This window comes from Brachypodium distachyon, chromosome 4 (genome assembly GCF_000005505.3).
Source record: "Brachypodium distachyon strain Bd21 chromosome 4, Brachypodium_distachyon_v3.0, whole genome shotgun sequence".
Classification (NCBI taxonomy): domain Eukaryota; kingdom Viridiplantae; phylum Streptophyta; class Magnoliopsida; order Poales; family Poaceae; genus Brachypodium; species Brachypodium distachyon.
The window spans coordinates 37295825-37317168 of NC_016134.3; the positions used below are offsets into that span (position 1 = coordinate 37295825).

At 49.4% G+C, this 21344-nt stretch overlaps 4 protein-coding genes across 4 annotated transcripts; 3 read left to right on the plus strand and 1 right to left on the minus strand.

Annotated features, from left to right (window-relative positions):
- Nucleotides 1–968: 968 nt before the first annotated feature.
- LOC100821640 lies at nt 969–1703 on the plus strand. The gene has a single exon (XM_010239922.3). The coding sequence runs from the start codon at nt 1102–1104 to the stop codon at nt 1366–1368; it is 267 nt and encodes an 88-aa protein (XP_010238224.1). The 5' UTR covers nt 969–1101; the 3' UTR covers nt 1369–1703.
- A 5720-nt stretch (nt 1704–7423) lies between these two features.
- LOC100837121 lies at nt 7424–8123 on the plus strand. The gene has a single exon (XM_003578152.4). It carries the CDS (start codon nt 7556–7558, stop codon nt 7823–7825), a length of 270 nt encoding a protein of 89 aa, XP_003578200.1. The 5' UTR covers nt 7424–7555; the 3' UTR covers nt 7826–8123.
- Nucleotides 8124–10570: 2447 nt separating this feature from the next.
- LOC100821958 (formate--tetrahydrofolate ligase) lies at nt 10571–15251 on the plus strand. Its single transcript, XM_003576538.4, has 5 exons — nt 10571–11350; nt 11456–11605; nt 12478–13653; nt 14295–14441; nt 14766–15251. Exons 1-5 carry the CDS (start codon nt 10931–10933, stop codon nt 15039–15041), a joined length of 2169 nt encoding a protein of 722 aa, XP_003576586.1. The 5' UTR covers nt 10571–10930; the 3' UTR covers nt 15042–15251.
- A 4257-nt stretch (nt 15252–19508) lies between these two features.
- On the minus strand, nt 19509–21344 carry LOC100822266 (homeobox-leucine zipper protein HOX11). Its single transcript, XM_003576539.4, has 4 exons — nt 20844–21344; nt 20392–20732; nt 20196–20275; nt 19509–20081 (listed from the first exon to the last, which is right to left on the minus strand). The coding sequence occupies exons 1-4, from the start codon at nt 21100–21102 to the stop codon at nt 19751–19753; spliced, it is 1011 nt and encodes a 336-aa protein (XP_003576587.1). The 5' UTR covers nt 21103–21344; the 3' UTR covers nt 19509–19750.

The window sequence follows — 21344 nt, forward strand, 5'->3', positions numbered from 1 at the left end:
TTCCGTACGGGAGCGCCTGCTCACCTCCTTCGGCGCCGCGGTGCGCCTGTCCGTCTCCGCGACGGCAGCGCACGAGGGTTGGGGTTGGGCCGTTGGGGACTGGGGCACCGAGGCCGCCGGGCTGCATCGGCCACGTGCCTGCGCCCAAAGATTTGGGCAAAATGGGAGGAGAAGCGAAGGAGGGACCAAGGAGCCAGGCGACGTGAGAAATGGGCCGTTTACCGGTTTACCAGCCTGGTTAACCAACGGCCATATTCCTGGCCGAGCAGCGTCCAGCCCAACCGGAGAAGCCCAGCCGCGAGGCCCAGGTGCCCTGAGAATGCTCGAAGTCCGCCCCATTTTGTTGTCTCTAATTCGTACGGGATTTTACGTTCTCTCTTGTAAAAGTAACTAGACCTGGGCCGACTGCAGTTTCAATACTTGCTTTTCCGTTGGTCTTGACAGATTCCGGGATGAGATCGAACTGACTCAGCGGCGAGTCGGAAAGTGCCCTTTCCTACGAGAAAAGCAAGAGGCAGCAGCTTGGGTGCATCGATCTCGTCTTAGGAAAATTAAAAACATGTTTAATCACTCGCAACTGGGTGAGGCGGCAGGACCAGTTCTAACTGTTGGGTTTGACCTGCCGCGACACGAAAGTACCAAACATCCCAGCGGTTTACGGTAGTAGAGCTAGCCCAGCAGCCACGAGCTTACTACGAGCCCATCCGCGAAAGCAACCCAGATAAAACAATTCTGCACACGTGAGCGGTGAGCCGATCCCGCGCCCAGCGGTTCGAACGGTTCACCCAACAGGCCAACACTGTGGAATCGTTCGCCGAACCACCCTGCGAGTTGGCTACATGCACACGACGGAGACGGACGAAGGGTCGTCTCCCGCGCGGTTCTCTGGTTCTCTGGCCCGGCAGCGGTCAAACGAGCCCGGCTCGCCCTTATATAAGGGCGCGACCCCCGCCTCCGGATCTCCTCACAAACAATATTCCTTCTCGACCCATCTCACGGAAGATTTGCTTTAGTAATTCGATCGCTAGCTCGTGCTGTGCCATCCGTCAGTCCGGCCGTGTGATCAATTAACGACGCTCGGGAGCTTAGCTAGCCAGTGGCATGGAGCTGGAGATGGGGAGCCACGCGGCGCTGATCAAGGTCGGGGTGTTCGTGCTAGTGCAGGCGCTGGTGTACCTCATCCTCGCCCAGTCCTCCGGCGTCTTCTCCAGGGCCAAGAGCCACGGCCTCCGCCCGGCGCGCTCCCTCAGCGCGCGCGGCATGGTCGCGCTGCTTTCCGACATGCCGCTCGGCGGGGAGCCGTCGCCTCGCGCCGTCTCCGGCGTGGAGCAGTCGCCCGTACCGAGCGCCCACCAGAAGAAGGATTAACTCCACTCTCGAAGGAAAAAAAATTAAATGGAGGAGGATGGTTAACTCGAGGCCATTTTACCTTTTGGTGGTTGATGAATGATGATACTTTAGCTGATTCCCACTTCTTTCTAACAGCAAGTGGCTAGTGTAGGCGTGTAGTTATGGAAGATTACCATTCTTTGATTGATCTGTTTAAAAGATGTGACCATGTGTTGCTGTATCTGGTCGTGGTTCAATTGTTCTTGTGTTTTGAGCAGAGATTTGTGGTGAACGAAGCAGTGTTGGCACACGATGGTGATGCGTTGATCGTTGTCCTAGTCAACGTACAACCATTGGATTTCGCCCACTTGTCACTTAATACTAGCAGAGTGCCCACGTTTTGCTACGAAAAAAATAATAATAGACAAAAACAGTTTGGAAAAGATGGATTATCATAAAAGCGATGCCAAATTCAGCCTATGAATTCAACAAATTCAAATTCTTTTTCTTGTGTCCTGCACAAATAGTCGGACACAATGCCCACAGACTTGGCTTGTAACCTAAAAAAATGCTTCAAAATTACTGCCAGCAAGATTCAACTTATATAACTCGTAGGGTAGGGTCCAACTACCACAATGTACTCATTAACGTGTATGCGTCGGTAAAGTTAGTTTCTTGATGAACCAAGTGCATGGCCCTTTTTAACTCCCTCTAATCCCAAAATCATTCACGTACTGCCCACTGCTCCCACAAATACTAAAAAGGAAACAATCAAGCAGCACTAGCGAATACAAACTCGCCATATTACTAATGTAGATTCAATTCGGAGAAGGCAGCAATGGAAGCTGGCGACAACTGTGGAGTTATTGGGGGGAGGGTTCGAGATAATTATGGAAGATGGACATAACTGTGCAGTTTGGGGATGCCGGTTAGTTGCATGATGGGATTTTTGGATGGGGTGGGCAGCGTTGTCGTGGTTGATTTGGAGAATCGATGGGCATTTTGTTGTGGGCCTGGGATCGGGGGACCGCTGGAGGGAGGACGCACTGATGGACGTACCAACTGTGGCTTAAAGAATAGTATAGATTATGAAAGATGGACATAATTGTGCAGTCTGGGGATACCGGTTAGTTGCATGACGGAATTTTTGGGATGGGGTGGGCGGTATTGTCGTGATTGATTTGGGGAATCGATGGGCGTTTTGTTGTGGGCCTGGGATCGGGGGAACCGCTAGAGGGAGGACGCACGGAAGGATGTACCAACTCTGGCTTAAAGAATAGTATAGATATAGATATACCTATACGGCGAAGTATCCGGTGAAAACCCTCATTCAGTGCAAACCGTGCAAACTCCATAAAAACCACATTTAGAATTTTCAAAAAAATTCTAAAAAAATACCATATGTTGGGACTGTGATGTTCCACAAACCTGCAAAATTTTAAGATCAAAATCAAAAGCATTTGGGAGAAATTAAAAAGATAAATTTACAATGAATAGTGTCAAACACTGAAAAACCACTATTCATGCAGAATTTGTCTTTTTCGCTGCTACCAAACGAAATTGAGTTTGGACTTGAAATTTCACACATATATAAAACATCAGTTTTCTAACATATTTGATTTTTTTTTGAATTTTTTGAACATTTTTTGATGGAGTTTTCACAGTTTGCACCGTAGAGGTGGTTTTCACTGGATACTTCGCCTACCTATACAGCCCAACTTACTACTACTATTTATACCCTGACATGTAGAAAATTATGATAGATTTTGAAGGGACGTATGCATGGAAAACTTGAAAGGGGGCAAAAATTATAGGCGAAGTATCGGTGAAAACCCTCGTTCGGTGCAAACCGTACAAACTTCATAAAAACCACGTTTAGAAGTTTCAAAAAAATTCTAAACAAATACCATATGTTGGGACTGTGATGTTCTACAAACCTGAAAAATTTCAAGTTCAAAATCAAAAACGTTTGGGAAAAATTAAAAAGAGAAATTTACAATGAATAATGTCAAACACTTAAAAACCACTATTCATGCAGAATTTGTCTTTTTTGCTGCTACCAAACGAAATTGAGTTTGGACTTAAAATTTTACAAATATATAAAACATCACTTTTTTAACATATGTGATTTTTTTGAGAATTTTTTGAACTTTTTTCGATGGAGTTTCCACAATTTGCACCGTAGAGGTGGTTTTCACCGGATACTTCGCCAAAATTATATGAAGGAGAGACCAAAATCCTAACCATCCAATTTGATCGATCATTCACGACTAAGGAGATCTCCAACAAGATGAGTTAGTTGTTTGGCAGAAGATAAGAAATGGAGGGAGTAGTTTCTCTCTAGGGAAATTGGTACTACAAGGTACATGTTCTAAGTAACAACTAAATACACTGCTGAGGAAGATGAGTTGTTACTTAGCACCATGTTTCAGTGGGACCAACTATATGAACAATGTAAATGTTTTTTTTGCGAAAACAATATAAATGTTTTTAAGTCATATTAGTACTAACAAGGTGAAGAACTATTTATTGAAGAGTCTGTTACGACCTTTAAGTTTGATTGTCCTCTCTCTCCTCCTGGTATCAACCATTGTTGAGCATGACCTAAAAAATTTAGAATCATGAAAATTGAAAAACAAAAGACCATAGTTCTGTCTGGACTTCTGCATATAGCATGGCTTACCTTGTCACCAGTTGTAAGGTTGCACCGGCTGCGCGTAATGGTAGGGATCAGGTGCGGCTCAGCTTGTGTTGTGAACTGTGGAGGGCAAGGCGGACCGACGAGAGCATGCGGCCTAGCGGTGAATCGCCCTGGCCACGGTTATCACCAGGAAGAGGCGCCAACGGTAATGGTCAAGGGCTCTGGGAGTCCGGTTGGCAATGAGTATCCGAAACCCGGACACCCGACGGTTCTAGACCCGATTAGATGCACGTCTGGGGGGAAATGAAACCCGCAGGTATGTAAATGGGAAAATCTTGGACCCGTCGGGTACTCGGGTGTGGTGGGTCCGGGTCTGGTAGTGCCCTACCCGAACCCGGAAACCCGGTTATTTGTCTAGACCCACATGTCATTAGTCATTGCACTGTCTACGGTTCCCAATTTGGCCTGGCCCAAAATTCCTAATCCGGCCCAACTAAAACCCTAGCATCCCAAATTCCCAATCTGGCTCCTACCTGATTCTCTTCCCAACGATGCCTCCGCGCCACCGCATCCATACGCACAGAACCCTATTCGCTTCTCCTCCTCGGCTCCTCGCATTCTCCTCTCTAGTCCCCACTCCCCATCCCTCCGCCGCCAAAGCAAGCGTCGATGACCGGTGGCCAAGCGCCGTCTCTCCATCACTCCCTCTCCCGAAGCCCCAGTCCCCATCGCTCTCTCCCCTCACCGAAACCAAGACCTAGCCGCCGTCGCTGGCCACCTCCTCCAACCCGAGTCCCCCAGCCACCTCTTCCACCACCAGCAACCGCCACCTCATCCAGCCACCCGCCGGCGCCACCTTAGGACACGCAAACGGAGTTGAGGGAGGCCAGGCCCTCGCACGAGTCGCCACTGCCACCAACTCCATCTGCCGCCGCCAACCCCGACTCCTCGAGCCACGCCTCTCCGCTCTCGCCTCCTCCTGCCCTTCTGCATCCGGATACTTCTACGTCACTGTAGAGTTCGTGGTCAAACTGCGGTGGAGAAGGGCTCCTAGGACTTGATTGCTTTTTGATATTTTGGTTCAGGGTCCTTTTTGTAAAATCGCTAGAGCCGGGTCGGGTATACTCGTGGGTCCACAAGACCCGAATCAAGTCCGGACTGATAAATTTTCAGACCCGGCACCGGATCCCGGTCCTGGATCGGACGTGGGTGGCCGGGCCCGGGTCTGGCATGGCCGAAATCGGGTGTGACTGCGGCGTCCCCTCGTCTATTTCACGGGCTGGCTGGGGTCTATTGGCTGAGGTAGCATTTTTCTTATACCTGGGCCGTATACCAGCGGGCTGAAAATGTAAGCGAGCCGTAGGAAAATCCTACGGTGATCAACGACTGACTAGGCACCCACGGACCCACTCCTCTTGGGAAAAAAAGCTGCTCCGCATCACAACTGCATGGGCGTATATACTGGGATCGCTCCGTTGGTGCAGGCTCCAGATCCGAACCGGTCGGATCGGACGGTGTAGTTGAAAGTTGACCGATCGGGCAGTAATCACCAATTCACCCTGCAGGTTAGCATACCCATCTAGAGAATACAGGAAACGTCTCCCCGTGCTCATCTGCCACATGCGACCGAACAGACCATGGACGTGGCCAGCAGCTAGCAGCACGCTCCACCAAAAATTGCCTCATCTATCTCTACTCTGCGTGACATGTAAGCACCTTCTTGTTAGAGCAAAACCAAGATGCGTGACTACAGCTTACGCTCACGTGAACGAAAAACCACACAATTCCAACGTTTGTCTGCAGCAAACGCTCGGTAAAGCGAGACGGAATTTTTTTTTTCCTCACACGCCGTGCTCATGAGCTGATTCCCAGGACGCGAGCGAGCGAAGCCGCCTCCAGAAAAGCTTTTGCGGTACCCCGGATTTAATATGGGTCGTCCATTTGTCCCGATCCAGCGGTTAGTATTATTTGGCACTCCATACTTAATTCCACGGAGTACCAAGTCGAAAACCACCGGAGTACCACGGGTTTAGGGTAAAATCGTAATTGTGTAAGGGTATTTTGGTCTTTCTCATGCTCAACTGGATAAAAAAAAGAAAAAGGCTTCATGTGGCGTGGAGCGGACGAGATCGTCGTGCCGTTGCAGCGGACAAAGGCGCCGCTCAGGTGACTGAACGGACGAGGCCGTTGTGCCAGCAGGAGCGGACGACACTGCTGCTCGAAGGACCGCTGCGTTCGTGGGACGGACAAGGCCGGTGTGCTGCAATTGGGCGGACGACGGTGCCGCTCGAAGCCCCGCTGTGCTGGAGGGGACGACGCCGTTGAGACGGCGGGAAGGACAAGGCCGCCGCGCTGCGATTGGGCGGCCGCGCCGCTCGATTAGGCCATTGCGCTGTATTAGGGGGGCGAGCGGACAAACGCCAAGCCAACACCGGCGGTGGCGCCTTCCAGCGCGCGGAGAAGAGGCGACCTAGTCGGTGGTCCGGCCGGCGAGCGGGCGGCGACAAGGTATGAGCGTCGATCGATCATTCGGGAGGCAGTGATGAGAGGATTCGGCAGTGAGGCCGCTGTCCAGCGCCCGAAGAAGAGAGGATTCGGCCGGCAATCCGATGACGAGTACACAACGACGACGAGGTCGATCGAATATCGGGCTGGGGCTGCGCCGTGGCTCGATTGGCGCTTTCCAGCGCTCCGGACGGCGAGCGGACAGTGAGAGCAGGCTGGGGGCGGCGGCGCAACTGCTCAATGGAGACGAGGATATCCGAAGCCAGTTGAACGCACCTGACGTGATCAGGACGGCGTGAGAGAAAAATTACCAAATTACATTTGCAAAATGACTAAGTTACCCTTTCTAACGAACGGTTAGATATACTTGGTACTCCATGTTTGTTTTTGGAGTACTGGATACTGTAAAAAATCTCACAGAAAATGGGGAGACTTGTCTAATGGCAGCATCGTGCGCGCGTATCGTCGCTCACATCCACAGCTCTGCAAGAACCCTATCTTCTCCCCTGGATTGCAGTCCATCCTCCATCAGTCCAATCCAAGATAGACTCCCCCACAAAATCCCATCCGGCGTCCGTACCCAAACACCCTAAAAAGCTTCTCATTGTCCGGTGAATTCGGGTAGCCAAATCCTATGGTTTACTACGTTGGTAGAGCTAGCCCAGCAGCCACGAGCTTACTACGAGGAAGCCTATATATCCGCGACAGCGACCAAGACAAAAAGAATCTGCACACGTGAGCGATGACTCGATCGGTGAGCTGAGCGCCTACCGAGCAGGTCGAACAATTCACCCAACCCCGTGGAATCGTTCGCCGAACCACCCCGCGAGTTGGCTACATGCACGACGGAGACGGGCGAAGGGTCGTCTCCCGCACGCGCTCTGCCCCCGCCCCGGCAGCGGTCAAACCGGCGTCGCGGCTCGATCGCCACTATATAAGGGCGCGACCCTCGCCTCCCGACCTCCTCACAAACAAAACACAAGCAACGACCTATCTTGATTTAGTAATTCGATCGCTAGCTCGTGCTGTGCCGTGTGTGTGATCAATTAACGACGCTCGGGAGCTTAGCTAGCCAGTGGCATGGAGCTGGAGATGGGGAGCCACGCGGCGCTGATCAAGGTCGGGGTGTTCGTGCTAGTGCAGGCGCTGGTGTACCTCATCCTCGCACAGTCTTCCGGCGTCTTCTCCAGGACCAAGAGCGTCGTCGACCTCCGCCCGGCGCGCTCCCTCAGCGCGCGCCGCATGGTCGCGCTGCTCTCCGACCTGCCGCTCGGCGGGGAGCCGTCGCCTCGCGCCGTCTTCGGCGGCGAGCAGTCGCTCGTACCGAGCGCCCACCAGAAGAAGGATTAACTCCTTTTTTTTGGAGGGGAAAAGAAAGGAAGAAGAAGGAGGGATTAATTAGCTGGAGACCATTTTACCTCTTGGTGCCTTGGTGGTTGATAGCTTAATTAGCTGATTCCCGCTTCTTCTAAGAACATGTGGATAGTGTAGGCGTCTAGCTATGGAAGATCACCGTTCTTTGATCGATTTGACGAAAATGTATTGTTGTAACTTGTATCTGGTGACAATTCAATTTGTTCTTCTGTAATTTGAGCAGACATATGTGGTGAACGAAGCAGTTGGCACACGATGGTGATATATGGGTTGATATCTGTCCTTGTCAAGCTACGACAGCCTGTGGATTTACCCGCTTGTCACTTGCCATACGCCTACAGTGTCCAACCTACTACTCAGAGCATACGTAGCACCCCCGTATTTCGTTCCGGTCCGTAATACTTACGGGTTTAGCCCGAAAAAATGCACCGAATACAACATGTAATACGGTGCGGCCTGTAGAAAAAAATACGGACCACCCTAAATCGGCCTCCTCGCATGCCATATCTAGGGCACGATTGGCGATTTATGGGTCGGCCTCATCATATTTGCCGGCAACCAGCGTAAACTATCTTCCCCCACCAGATATGGCAAGCCCGACGCCCAATGTACCCCGTCAATTCTTAATCATCGGAGGGTGCACGGGAATGCGGTGCCCTTGTCCGGGCCAACTGGGCTCTAGGTCGGCCAACGCATCCTCGCCGTCCGCCACGCCTTGGAGAGGGAGCTCGCCGCTCTTAACCCGAGTCGGAGAGCTCCCTGGCCGGCATCCAACGTGCAATACCGGAGCCTGAGAGCTCCAGGACGCCACCCACCCTTCGACTCCGACGAGGAGGAGGCGTGTGGGTCGTCTGGCACGTCACCCAGAGAGCGGCCGAGGAGGACCGCCGCCGGGCATTCAACAACAAGCAGCTCGAGCGCAGCATCTACAAGTCAGAGGAGCTCGCAAGGAAGACGACGACGTGGCATGCGGAGGCGGGCCTGCAGACCCTCATCGAGCTCTCCTCCAACTTCGAGTGAGCTCGCTTACGACACCACATCCGAGTCCGAAAGCTCCGGTGAGTTCGGACATTTTACTACAAATTTTTAGGTTGATAAATGTATGAACTATTGTTTGTGATGACGTGATGTACTACTAGATGTTGCTATGTCTTCAAATTCTCGCGCGGATGTGTGTTTTAATTTAGGGTACTAGTTTTAGGTACTTGTTCTGTCCACCGCAAATTGAAATCGTAAAACGTTTTTCGGCAAACCTTTGGACAGATTTTGATATATCGAAGGAATCTTTGCATATTTCACCTCTTAGTTGTGGATTTAGTACATTTTGGTTTGTTTTCCAAATAGCAAGCTGGTCTGGCATGTAAAGATATAAACGGGGTCCGCATATGGCTCACTTTTAGTTCAGCTCTCAAATCTTCTAATTAGATTTTGAGCCACCTTTCGACAAAAAGATTTGAGAATTTAACCAGAGTGAGCTTTATGTGGGATCCCGCTTGCATCCCTGCTCACATGTCAGGATGTCACGGGAACTGATTGGACGACTAGTCGGACATGTATTCATTGTAAACTTATTTGATACTGGACTCTATGGTGCGGCATTTAGGATTCAGCCTTCGCTCTCTGTCGATTGTTGTGATATCCCGGACCATCATTGTGAGAGTCTGGAGCAGTTCATGTTAAAATGTCGTGAGATTAGCCCCACATGGCAAGTTTAACTTAGTTTTATGTTCAAACATAATGTTTAAAAATAAGTTAAATATATCACAAGATTACGAGTAAAGGCACAAGGTAGAGGAGAGCCTATTTTTTTTAGCGGAAGGAGAGCCTACTTTTTTTTAGCGAAGTACCCCATTTTATTAACTCAAAACCTATGTTGGGATACAGGATATATCAGGAGAACTAAGCAGCCATACACGGCGCCCCTGTCTAGAGCTGAAGCAGCCTTAGAAAGATTACGAGCATCAACGTTTGCCTCCCTCTTCTCATGCCCCAGGAGAACCTGATCAAAGTGCTTCTTCATCTCCAGAAACTCCCTAGCCATCGTGCTGTATGGACAGAGGTTATCTTGATGGAAATTCTTCACGACATTATAGGGTGACGACATGGGTTCATGTCGTAGCTAACATTTTAAACCAGGTGGTCCAATTGACGTTTTTTCCCCATAATATAGCATGTAAATATACTACTCCCTTGAGCCCACACAGATTAAAAAAAACATACCCATTTGGGCTTGTTTTGGGCTGAAGATGTAGGAGGTATGAACAGTAGCAAAATCCTAGGATGGTCGGTCACCCTGCCACCAATCTGGAAAAAGAAAAGCGACACCGCTGCATGGGCCTGCTAGGATCGCTTTCCTCCGTTGGTGCAAGCTCCAGATCCGAATCGGTCGGATCGGACGGCACGTGTAGTTGATTCACTTGAGTTGAGTGTTGACCAAATCGGGCAGTAATCACCAATTCACCCATCTAGAGACTACAGGAAACGTCTCGCCGTGCTCGTCTGCCCCATGCCACCGAACAGACGAGGGACGTGGCCAGCAGCGGCAAGCTCCACCAAAAGTTGCCTCATCTATCTGCCCTGCGTGTCATGTAAGCACCGTCCTGTTAGTGCAAAACCAAAACCGGCGCCCACAGCTCACGCTCACGTGAACCGAACAACACACAATTCCAAAGTTCGTCCGCGGCAAACGCTCGGTAAAGCGAAACAGAAAGGGTTGGCTGATTCCTGCGGCAAACGCAAGCGAAGTCGCCTACAAAAAATGGAGAGACTTGGCTGATGGCTCAGGCATTTGGAGAAGCAGCATCGCGCACATCCACAGCTCTGCAAGAACCCTATCTTCTCCCCTGGATTGCAGCCCATCATCCATCCGTCCAATCCCAGATAAGACACCCCCACAAAACCCCGTCCGGCATCCGTACCCAAACACCCTAAAATGCTTCTCATTGTCTGATGAATTCGGGAAGGAAGGAGAAGATTGTAGCAGAGTTGTAGGCATAGTTTGTTTGCGGCGGTGATATAGTTTGAGAAGGTAGCAGGGGTTAATTCTAGGTTTTTTTGCAAGTCCTATTTGGTTGCCGTGCCATGGATCTGCCTGCCCCACCAACCAATTATCCGAAAACTTTATCCTCCATTATCTTAAGCCGCCGTCGTCCCGACGCTGAGAGGAGGCCGCCAGGGGCGAGAATAAACAAGTGCGCAAGCCAGCGACTCGTCTCGCCTCCACCACTCCCTCTACACCACTCCCTGCTGCTTCGACCCGACCCGCCCGGGCGCGAGCGATCCGTCGTCGTGAGATCCAGCACCGTCGCCGCGCCGCAGTTGGTGCCTCCGATGACGACGCCGAGCCCGAACCCGACGATCCGGAGGCTTGATGTGGCCTCGCCGGTGCCGGCGGACATCGACATCGCCAACGCCGTCGACCCGCTTCCCATCGCCGACATCGCCGCCGAGCTCGGCATCCCTCCCGAGCATTACGATCTCTACGGGAAGTACAAGGCCAAGGTGAAGATGCAGTTCTTTGATTGGTTTTCGGACCACCGATGTTGTGTGATGTGATCATGTGATGTGATCTGATTGAATTTTGTGCGGCTATTCGGTGATGTGCAGGTGCTTCTGTCGGTTCTTGATGAGCTGAAGGGGCAGCAGGACGGCTACTACGTGGTGGTCGGCGGCATCACGCCGACACCGCTCGGGGAGGGCAAGTCAACGACTACCGTCGGCCTCTGCCAGGCACTGGGGGCGTTTCTTGACAAAAAGGTGAGATTTTCTCAGTTATTTTCGTTTGTCGATCACAGACGAAGGAATTTGCTTCTTCGTTAGAGCAAAATCTGCTAATTGGTGTAAGAACTTTGTCTTGGGAAAATAATCATGTCGAGGTAAACGAATTGCTGTCTGGCACGACATTGGTAGGATTGGAAATTATTTGATGTAAACTTGGACTGGATTACAATCTTTTGCTTCTGTCGCTTGGTTAGTAACATATGTGTACTATTATCACAAATTTCAGCGTGTGTGTGCCAGTTTGATTGATATATTTGTCAAATTATGTTGACTTGAACTCCTTTAGAGCTGTAGAATTGTCAGAGCTTATGATAGAACTACATCTTTATGACTATTGGCGCTTGAGAAAGCAAAATCTCTTCTTTTTTTTCATTTACCATATATTTGTGTAGAGAACATGGTACAATGATGTGGGCTATCTGTTATGTATAATCCTGATACTCTGATAGGCTGCTTCTTTGTTGGAAGAACCATCTGTGCACATATATTATTTCAAGTATCGAAGACACAACATAGCCACATAGAAGGTGAACTTGTGATGTGGAATACACATTACACAATCCGGAATATATGGAAATGATTGTTGTGTATTTGATGTATGTTTATTCTAATTCATGGCTACACAAATTGACTAGTAAAGAAAACAAGACAACTTACAAATACTGGAACCATAAAAGCAATCAGTTGACATATTTTGCAAGCCCTAAAACAAGATGGTGAAATTGTGGAGATATGACACCCGCCAATCAGGATTGCTGACAGACCAGCACCACCAACTCAAATATTTATAGGGGTGCAAATTATGATTCGTATGGTTTGCTAATTTAATTTCTGTGTTGTGGTTATAGGTTGTCACTTGCGTCCGTCAACCATCACAAGGACCTACCTTTGGTATCAAGGGGGGTGCTGCTGGAGGTGGCTACAGCCAAGTTATACCCATGGATGAGTTCAATCTCCATATGACCGGAGATATCCATGCAATTACAGCTGCAAACAATCTTCTTGCTGCTGCTATCGATACAAGGATTTTCCATGAAGCTTCTCAATCAGACAAAGCTCTGTTCAATAGATTGTGTCCACCTAACAAAGAAGGCAAGAGGCGCTTTGCTGATGTAATGCTCAGACGCCTGATTAAGCTTGGCATCTCAAAGACAGATCCCAATGAGCTAACAGCGGAAGAAGTTAGACGTTTTGCAAGGCTTGATATTGACCCTGCATCCATTACTTGGAGACGGGTAATGGATGTGAATGATCGCTTCTTGAGGAAAATCAGTGTTGGACAAGGCCCTGAAGAAAAAGGTATGGTGAGAGAGACAGGCTTTGACATATCAGTGGCAAGCGAGATAATGGCTGTATTAGCTCTGACAACTTCCCTTGCTGATATGAGGGAAAGGCTTGGAAGAATGGTGATAGGGAACAGCAAGTCGGGTGAGCCAGTTACAGCTGATGATCTTGGTCTCGGAGGTGCCCTGACTGTCCTAATGAAAGATGCTATTCATCCTACCCTAATGCAAACTCTTGAAGGCACTCCGGTTTTGGTGCATGCTGGACCTTTTGCTAACATTGCTCATGGGAACTCTTCAATAGTTGCTGATAAGATTGCCTTGAAGCTGGTTGGGAAGGGTGGCTTTGTTGTTACAGAGGCAGGTTTTGGTGCTGATATTGGAACTGAGAAATTCATGGATATAAAGTGTCGGTATAGTGGATTGGCACCACAGTGTGCTATTATTGTGGCCACAATTAGGGCTCTTAAAATGCATGGAGGGGGGCCAGATGTTGTGGCTGGAAAGCCTTTAGATCATGCATATGTGAGTGAAAATGTGGCTCTTGTTGAAGCTGGATGTGTCAATCTTGCTAAGCACATCTCAAACACAAAGAGTTATGGTGTCAATGTTGTTGTTGCAATCAACAAATTTGCATCAGACACTGAAGCTGAAATGGAGGTGGTGAGAAATGCGGCTATGGCGGCTGGTGCTTTTGATGCTGTCGTCTGCTCCCACCATGCACATGGTGGTAAAGGAGCGGTTAGTTCTCTTTCCTTACCTATATTGTTAATTCAGACATCTCTTTGTGGGGAAACATTTAACTCTGGGTCTGGTATATACTCCCTCCATTCCCTAAAGGAGAGCATATTAGTTTTGACATGAGTCAAACATTTAAGTTTGACCAAGTTTATAGAAAATATATTAACATATACAATGCCAAATTACTACCAATAGATCCACTGCTAAATATGCTTTCATGGTGTATTTATTTGTTATTGTAGGTGTTGATATTTTTTTTATCAATAAACATGGTCAAACTTAAAAAGTTTGACTTAAGACGAAACTAATATGCCCTCCTTCAGATAATGAAGGTATTAGGTGATATATTATTGTCTTCTAATGCTGATGGTTTAATGAATTATGTTTTAGTACTTGTGACTGTTTTCAACGTCCAACATAAATCAGCTTTTAGTGTAATTGGTATTGTTGCCTGTTGGTAGATTTTCCAACCCCATGGCAGAGTAGTCACTGAACCAAAGAGTTATTATATGCTATGCCCATGTATCCTTCTGTTGCAATTCTATACTAGTGCCTAGAAATGATTTTCATAAGAACATTATGAAGGCTAAACTTTACAGAATTCAACTAGTTGCATAATTCTATCATGCTCTTGTATTCAGGTTGACCTTGGACTCGCAGTTCAACGAGCATGTGAAAGCCAATCAGAGCCCCTGAAGTTTTTGTATCCTTTAGACTCTAGCATAAAGGAGAAGATTGAGTCAATAGCTAGGTTCTATGGTGCTAGTGGTGTTGAATACTCTGAACAGGCAAGTCCTTCCAATCTTCTGTTTTTATTACTGCATTGTGACATTTGTTCTAGTTGTGACATTTGTTCTAATAACGATGAGGACCGCCTGAGATACTTTCCAGAAAATATGCAACCTTCCAAGGGGCTAATTATTTTTTAATATTCTTGTCACATGCTCTTGTATAGTGTGGTGGATAGGTTTACCCCCAATTTCCTGTTTTGGGAGATACGTAAAATAGAGATAGGATTAGAGAGAAATATCGAACACTGCACCTATTGCATAATAGTTAGAACCAGAAGATTTTTATCATGCTGAGCTGACTTCTCCGTGTTTTTCCTATAGGCCGAAAAGCAGATTGAGATGTACACCAAACAAGGCTTCTCCAGCCTCCCGATATGCATGGCGAAAACACAGTACTCCTTTTCGCATGTTCCATCCATGAAGGGCGCGCCATCTGGTTTTGTACTGCCGATAAGAGATGTGAGGGCCAGCATTGGAGCCGGTTTCATCTACCCGCTCGTTGGCACCATGAGTACAATGCCAGGTCTTCCTACAAGGCCCTGCTTCTATGAAATTGACATCGACACAGCCACTGGGAAAGTCATGGGTCTGTCATGAGGTGTGCCCGCACCATTATCTGGACTGGGTTGTGCTGTTGCGAAATTAGCTGTGTGCAGTTACAGTTTTGGGGACAGTTCTGGAGCGGAATAAATAAAAAGCCTAGTTGGCTTCCTGCGATAGTGGGAATGCTCTGTAACTTGATGTCTGTAAATTTGGTTGAACCTTACCCGATTAAACTCTTGTTCCTGATTTGTGCCCCATGCTTGATGGCTTAGCTTTCTGCACTTTAGTATTTGACAGCGTTTCGGTTTTTGTACATTCCGATTCTTGCCGTCCTTGCATGGTAGTTTTTGTTCTGAATTTTCTTCGCATTCCTTGACATAATGATGGACTGGGTAGCTGCAAGTGGTGGCAAATCAAATATGAATTGGGCTGCTCCGCCCAGGCACGTTGGGCCGCATCAGACGACAACAAAGAAATGTCGCGCTACCCCTAGAAAGTAGAAACTAGAACGACAGAAGCTTCTAAAAAAAAAACTAGAATGACAGAAATGTCGCGACCCCCTCAAATGTCGCGTTTTCTCAAAATACACTGGGTGTTAAGTGGGAAAAAATAGTTTTTTTTTAAAACACACACAAGATTACAAGACGGAAAGAGCAAAGTCAATGGCCGAGTCGACTACGTCAAACAAGAGCCACAAGATACATTTGGAAATCGTCAGAGAGTCAAAGACCTCGCGGATGGGGCGACGCCAGGCGCCCGACATTGACATGGTGGCTCACAGGCCGCCTGTTTCCTCGAAGGACACCGGTTCGCTTTCATCGGTCATGTACGCTCTCGATCACTTCACTAGTCAAACGGGACGAAATTGCTGGCTTCATGGTAGCAACAGGTAACCGTTCACGACTTGGTCAGGCATGCATGCTATTTGGCGAGCGCCAGCCCAGCGCCCAGTGTTATGCTTGGCTCTGAATTTGTTTGCACACGGATGAGTCCGGCGTACTTCGCAGTAACAGCATCAGTGTGCAAACATCTCGTGCGCGGAGATCATTGCTTGGATGTGATGTGAGCGATGTGATCTTGGGGTACACTTTTATAGTTTCTAGTGTGCTAATGCGCCGGACCTACCATAATGCTGTGCGTTGCCGGCAGGGGCACGAGATGGGCCAAAAGGTTTGCCTTCGCGGTCGGCATTTTTCAGTGCATGCCTATGAGTGGATGCTGGATGCGTGGAGGATGCCTTTACTAGTGCTGGAACTAGCTTCCTTTCTCTGTAATCTCCAATCCTGCCAATCTGAATGTTCTTGGTACGCCGTAGCAGGGTACTACGTCGTTGCATATGAACTCGGCGCAAAATGACCCACGTCACGGTCTGGCTCTTTCTGTCCAAAGTTGGACTTCCGGGAGATCTAGAAATAGCGTTTCCTTAAACCTGACAAAACATGTGTTTTTTTAATCTTTCTTAAGCTCCCGCCATCATAAAGTCACGTACTCGGTACTCGCCGTCTGACTTCCCGTGATTCGTATTTCAACGCCTGTACAGTGACCAGTGAAAGAAACGCATCTGTAAAGTTGGATGCAGGAATTGACCTCAGGAACAAGTCTCCAAATAGGCCCAGAAGGAAACAACCTAGCATGAACCGTGACTGCACGATCCGGAGGATTACACTTGACCAGTAATAGACTAAGTTCTACCAACACACACCTTTTGGTCTTAAAACAATTTCATCTATCGACGCTCCGTAGTTTATTCGGGGCCAGATCATCCAAAGATTGGGATTTGTATGCGTGGCTGGGTAACATATATCGACTGTCCTTTTCTGAAGGCATGCGTGGCTGGGTAACTTAATACGTGTCGCATGTTTAGTAACGTCGAGTAATATGGGTCGATCCCATATGGGTCGGAGGGACCAGATGAAGCCGCACACTTCCTTTGCATGTAGTACGTCCTAAGTCCATGGCACGTGACACGAGAGAAAATTCAAACACAAACGAGAAGCGGACAACACGTCGAACTCGACGTTAATCTGCGCTCCTTGCTTACAGACGATCATCAAATGTCCTAATTAAATTGCCGGGCCACCAATATACAAGTAGCTCAATCCGGCGACCATAGATGAACACCCCAATCACATCAACACCAAGTGTTTGCCCCACACCCAAGCATATATGAAACATCAGGGCTAGGTGGAGAGCTCACTCAGTCCCGGTACGAGACAACAACCCCGACGTGCAAAGGGGGGCTCATCATGCTGCATGTGCTCCGAACCCGGCCCGATCGATAGCCAGCTGCCGGAAGGAGGCAGCGGCAAGTGGCCCGAGATGGACAGGAGGCGCCAACCAGGGAACATCGCAGAGGACACCATGCAAACTCCACAATCAGTTTGCCCCCTCCTTTCGCCGATCGTGAGGGTTTCCTCTGTACAGCGACGTACGGTTCCTGATCAGTGCTGGGTGATGTCCCTCAGCTCGACGCCTCGACCAGTTCTGTTACGGGCAGGCTCGATCTTGCTAGTCTTTGCTACCTTCCCTTCCATCGTAAGCTGTCTCATGTGTGTGTAATTTGTTTTCAAGAATGGTCCAACTTTTTTCTTAAAACTTTGTCAGTTACAGACTAATAGGGATACAATCTTTGAGCAGCCAGCAGCTCGTCTACGCAGAAAAGGGCAGCAACCGGGAGACGGCCAAACAGCATTTGACCATGCACGCCACGTCACCATCACTCACCAGAACAGAATAACTACATTTCGATCAAGATTGGCCGGCGCAGCCGCGCGCGCATCGCTGCTGAATCTTCAATCCCGCGATCAGTCGAAGTAAAAGATCCATCAAGAACTTGCAGGATATTCGGCTTTCTGAGGTACGACTCCTAGTCCACGCATGACCGCTCGCTTCAGTTAACCCCGGTCGTAACAAACATAAATCAGGGCCGTCATGAAGGTCTCGGCCTCCTTGACTGGAGTAACCGGTGCTACTTACTGGTTGGTCGGCGCGCCCCGGCCCGGAGCGTTTACAACCGGCATTGATGGGGAGCATGAGTCAAGAAGCCGTGATCCCGGGAGAAAGATTTCGGGGGTATCCATGACCTGGGCCTCGTGGTGCGCGGTGGACTCATCCATCTTCTGGAATCTGGAGTTAAATGATTCCGTCTTCACTGCGAGTCGTGGAACGGACTATGCATTCATTCATCGCTCGCCTCCCTCTTTGTCACGAGGGACATGGACTGCGATGCTGACCCGCGATTCGTATCTTGGTTCGTTCTTCTAGCGGAGAAATCGTAACCAAAATCATTTTACACCCAAATCGGAATAATAATAACCAAAAAGCTGTAGCGCAGCCTAGCGTAGCGTAGGAACCATCTTTTTCTCCTTGAACAAAGGTGAAAAAGACTTCTACTCTCACGTCATTGAGAGAACACAATGAAACATTACTACACAATATGTTGTCTTCTAGTTATCATACCGTCGTACGATTAATACTTGAATGGGAAAAATTAACTAAATGAATATGGAAATGCGAAATCTAGTACAATGAAAAAGTCGTCTTTTGCGGAAAAAAAAAACTGGTCTTTCGTGTGATTCCGTCTTGGGTCGCGGCGAGGAAGGCTGCGGCATTCCGGCGGCGGTGCTTCGGCGACGTGCGGCCCACTGCCTCCTGTGTGCAGTGCACCCGGAAGTACAAATGCACTGCATCGGGCACGGGAAAAAAAAATCTGCGCGGTGAGACAGGGAAATGGTTGGTTTGAGGTGGAAAACAGAGGGTTGCATAATAGCAAAAATTAATATACTACATAGTATATTCCATTATTAAATTTATTATTTATGGTACAATTAAATAATATTGTTGGTACACAGTGATTGATTGCACCGCTTTATAATCTAGTTTATCTTAATATATGGGGTATTTAATCAATGAAATAATATTTATTTTTATATATTGAAATTAAGTTTGCTATCTAAATGGGGGCGTGCACGAAACAATAAGAACATCGGAGTGAACCTACCTAGTTTCTTCCGATACGAGGACCACCAAAGTGTTTCTTCACAGGTCCTGTTGTGTATTGTGGGTGCTAGACAGGCAACGATCACGGTCGGTGCTATACAATTTTAGTGCATGCGCACGCTACCGTTTGTAGGAGCAGCTTGTATTTTGTCTCAATGCCCCAAAACAATTTCAATACAGAAAAATCTTGTACGGAATACTGACCGAGTATCTACGCTCTTTTTAGTACTCTGGGAAGAGTTAAGTGCCCGTATCCATCTCACAAAGAAGAAAATAAAAGAGTGCGAGTGTCAGTTAAGACCACAGAGTACTCCTGCACCAATACTCGATGGGCGGATGGAGTCATGATTTCACAAATCAGCGGTGCAGGCTCCCAACAGCATCGCGGTAAGGGAACAGCGTCGCCGCAGTACTACCAACACAGCTTTCAGCTTACCAAAAGTGAAACCAGCTGTAATTTTCACCCCGTCGCGGAACAACCACAAATCATCTGAACACAATTTTGTTTGGAAGGCACGGGGATTAAGGTTAATAAACTCTATTGCAACATTTTATCCTTTTAGCATCCGGGAACGTCCACGTATCCAATCCCACGACAGACGCCCTACTACTTGGGGTTCTTCCCATTTCTCGCAAACCACTTGGCAAAGCCACAAAAAATCCCAAAGAACCAGAGGAGCGAGGAGATTGAACATGGAAAAAAAAAACAGGTGAGCGTATTTACAACCAGGCCCTTCGCCGGAGGTGAAGACTTGACGACGAAGTCAGGAGCTCGACGGCGCCGGCGCCGGCGCTTGCGTGAAGCTTCGTGCCGACGAGAACAGCGCGGCGAACGATGACGGCGGCCTGTGTTCCGGCGCGGCGGCCGCAATGCCGCCGGCGGCGGCGGAGGCCGGGGCGGAGTTGGAGGCGACGCGCTCGCAGGACGGGCACATGGAGAGGGTGGTCGCCGGGAGATGCATGTAGAAAGGGTGCACCGTCTTGAGCGCGCGCAGCTCGGCCAGCTCCTTCTGCAGCCGCCGGTTCTCCTCGGTGAGCGTCTCGCAGCACCGCTTCAGGTACTCGCAGTCCACCTCCGTCTGCTTCAGCTTCGTCCTGCACGTGCCAAAACAAAGGCAAAAACACTTAGAAAACGAAGAATATTTTCCCCTTTCAAAAGACTCTAAGGATAGTAAGTGAGACAATCTTTCGAGGAGCAAGCGTGGGCACCTTGCTCTGCGGTTCTGGAACCACACCTCCACTTGGCGCGGCAGGAGATTGAGCTGCTTCGCCAGCGCCACCTTCTGCTTCTGCTCGCGACAGACAGAGTCACGGGAACGAACACACAAACGTCAAGGGACACCAAACAAATCAAACATCTCTTAATTTCCGCGTGTGTTGGTTGTTCTGCTATGTGGACGCTTACGGGGTTCAGGGTGCTGTGCTCCTTGAAGCTCTCCTCGAGGAACGCGGCCTGCTCCTTGGAGAGGCGCAACTTCTTGCGCGACGAGCCGCCGTCGTCCTCGTCGCTGCCGCCGCGCGAGCCGCCGCCGCCGCCGCCGCCCGGGGCACCATCGCCGCCCTGCGCGCAGAAGTCCATCGGGAAGGATCCCCCGCTGTTGTTGGGCGAGGAAGACACGGCCGCGCCCGCCACCGCCGCCGTGTCCTCCTGCTCTTCTTCCTCCGCCGCGCATGCCCATGCCGATCCCCCGGTCGACGGCGCCTGGTTCACGTCGAAGCCCCGCGGCGTCGACGCCTCCAAATGCCCTGCGAATTCAACAGATCGGATCGCCCCCAATTAAATACTGCTATTTCACTGGCGATCTCATGCACAAATCTGTATAATAAACAAAGAGAAAAATCTCATGCATCACTCACTGCTCTCGGACGGCCACGGGAAGCCGAGGCTGGGCACCAGGGGCAGAAGCGCGAGCCGCATCGTCGTCGGCTCCGGCGAAGAACCGCACCCCATCGCCCCTAACCCCAGGTCCCTCCTCGCGCCGGCGACGACCTCCTGGTCCCTCCTCCCCCTTCCAGTCTCCTCCTCCCTCCTCTCCCCCGCCCCGACCCCAAGCCCGAGGACCAGCTCCCTCCCGGCATCCGCCATGGTCTCCCCCAAGCTCAGGCCCAGCTCCATCAGACCAGATCAGAGCCGTGCCTACCAAGAAGACGATCGATGGGAATGGGGCCGTGTAAACGCCGCAAGGATTTTCCGAGGTTTTATAGGAGCGGGGATAGAGACGGGACTCCTCTCTCGTCTCCTCTTCCCTCCGGTTCGTATGTGTGAGATATAATGGCGAGTTTGACCAGTTGACGAGCCCCCGCACGTGACCCGGGAAAAAAGGAGCGCGACGTGGTCAATGCAATTCGCGTGTTCGC

What these genes read in the sequence shown, in the direction of transcription:
- LOC100821640 (XM_010239922.3), top strand. Translation starts at nt 1,102, where the DNA reads ATGGAGCTGGAGATGGGGAGCCACGCGGCGCTGATCAAGGTCGGGGTG.
- LOC100837121 (XM_003578152.4), top strand. Translation starts at nt 7,556, where the DNA reads ATGGAGCTGGAGATGGGGAGCCACGCGGCGCTGATCAAGGTCGGGGTG.
- LOC100821958 (XM_003576538.4), top strand. Translation starts at nt 10,931, where the DNA reads ATGGATCTGCCTGCCCCACCAACCAATTATCCGAAAACTTTATCCTCC. An exon ending in GGGCGTTTCTTGACAAAAAG is followed by an intron (nt 11,606 to 12,477) that starts GTGAGATTTTCT and finishes TTGTGGTTATAG; the next exon opens with GTTGTCACTTGCGTCCGTCA. An exon ending in GTGTTGAATACTCTGAACAG is followed by an intron (nt 14,442 to 14,765) that starts GCAAGTCCTTCC and finishes TTTTTCCTATAG; the next exon opens with GCCGAAAAGCAGATTGAGAT.
- LOC100822266 (XM_003576539.4), bottom strand. Translation starts at nt 21,102, where the DNA reads ATGGAGCTGGGCCTGAGCTTGGGGGAGACCATGGCGGATGCCGGGAGG. An exon ending in CCCGTGGCCGTCCGAGAGCA is followed by an intron (nt 20,733 to 20,843) that starts GTGAGTGATGCA and finishes TTGAATTCGCAG; the next exon opens with GGCATTTGGAGGCGTCGACG. An exon ending in AGCACAGCACCCTGAACCCC is followed by an intron (nt 20,276 to 20,391) that starts GTAAGCGTCCAC and finishes TGTCGCGAGCAG; the next exon opens with AAGCAGAAGGTGGCGCTGGC.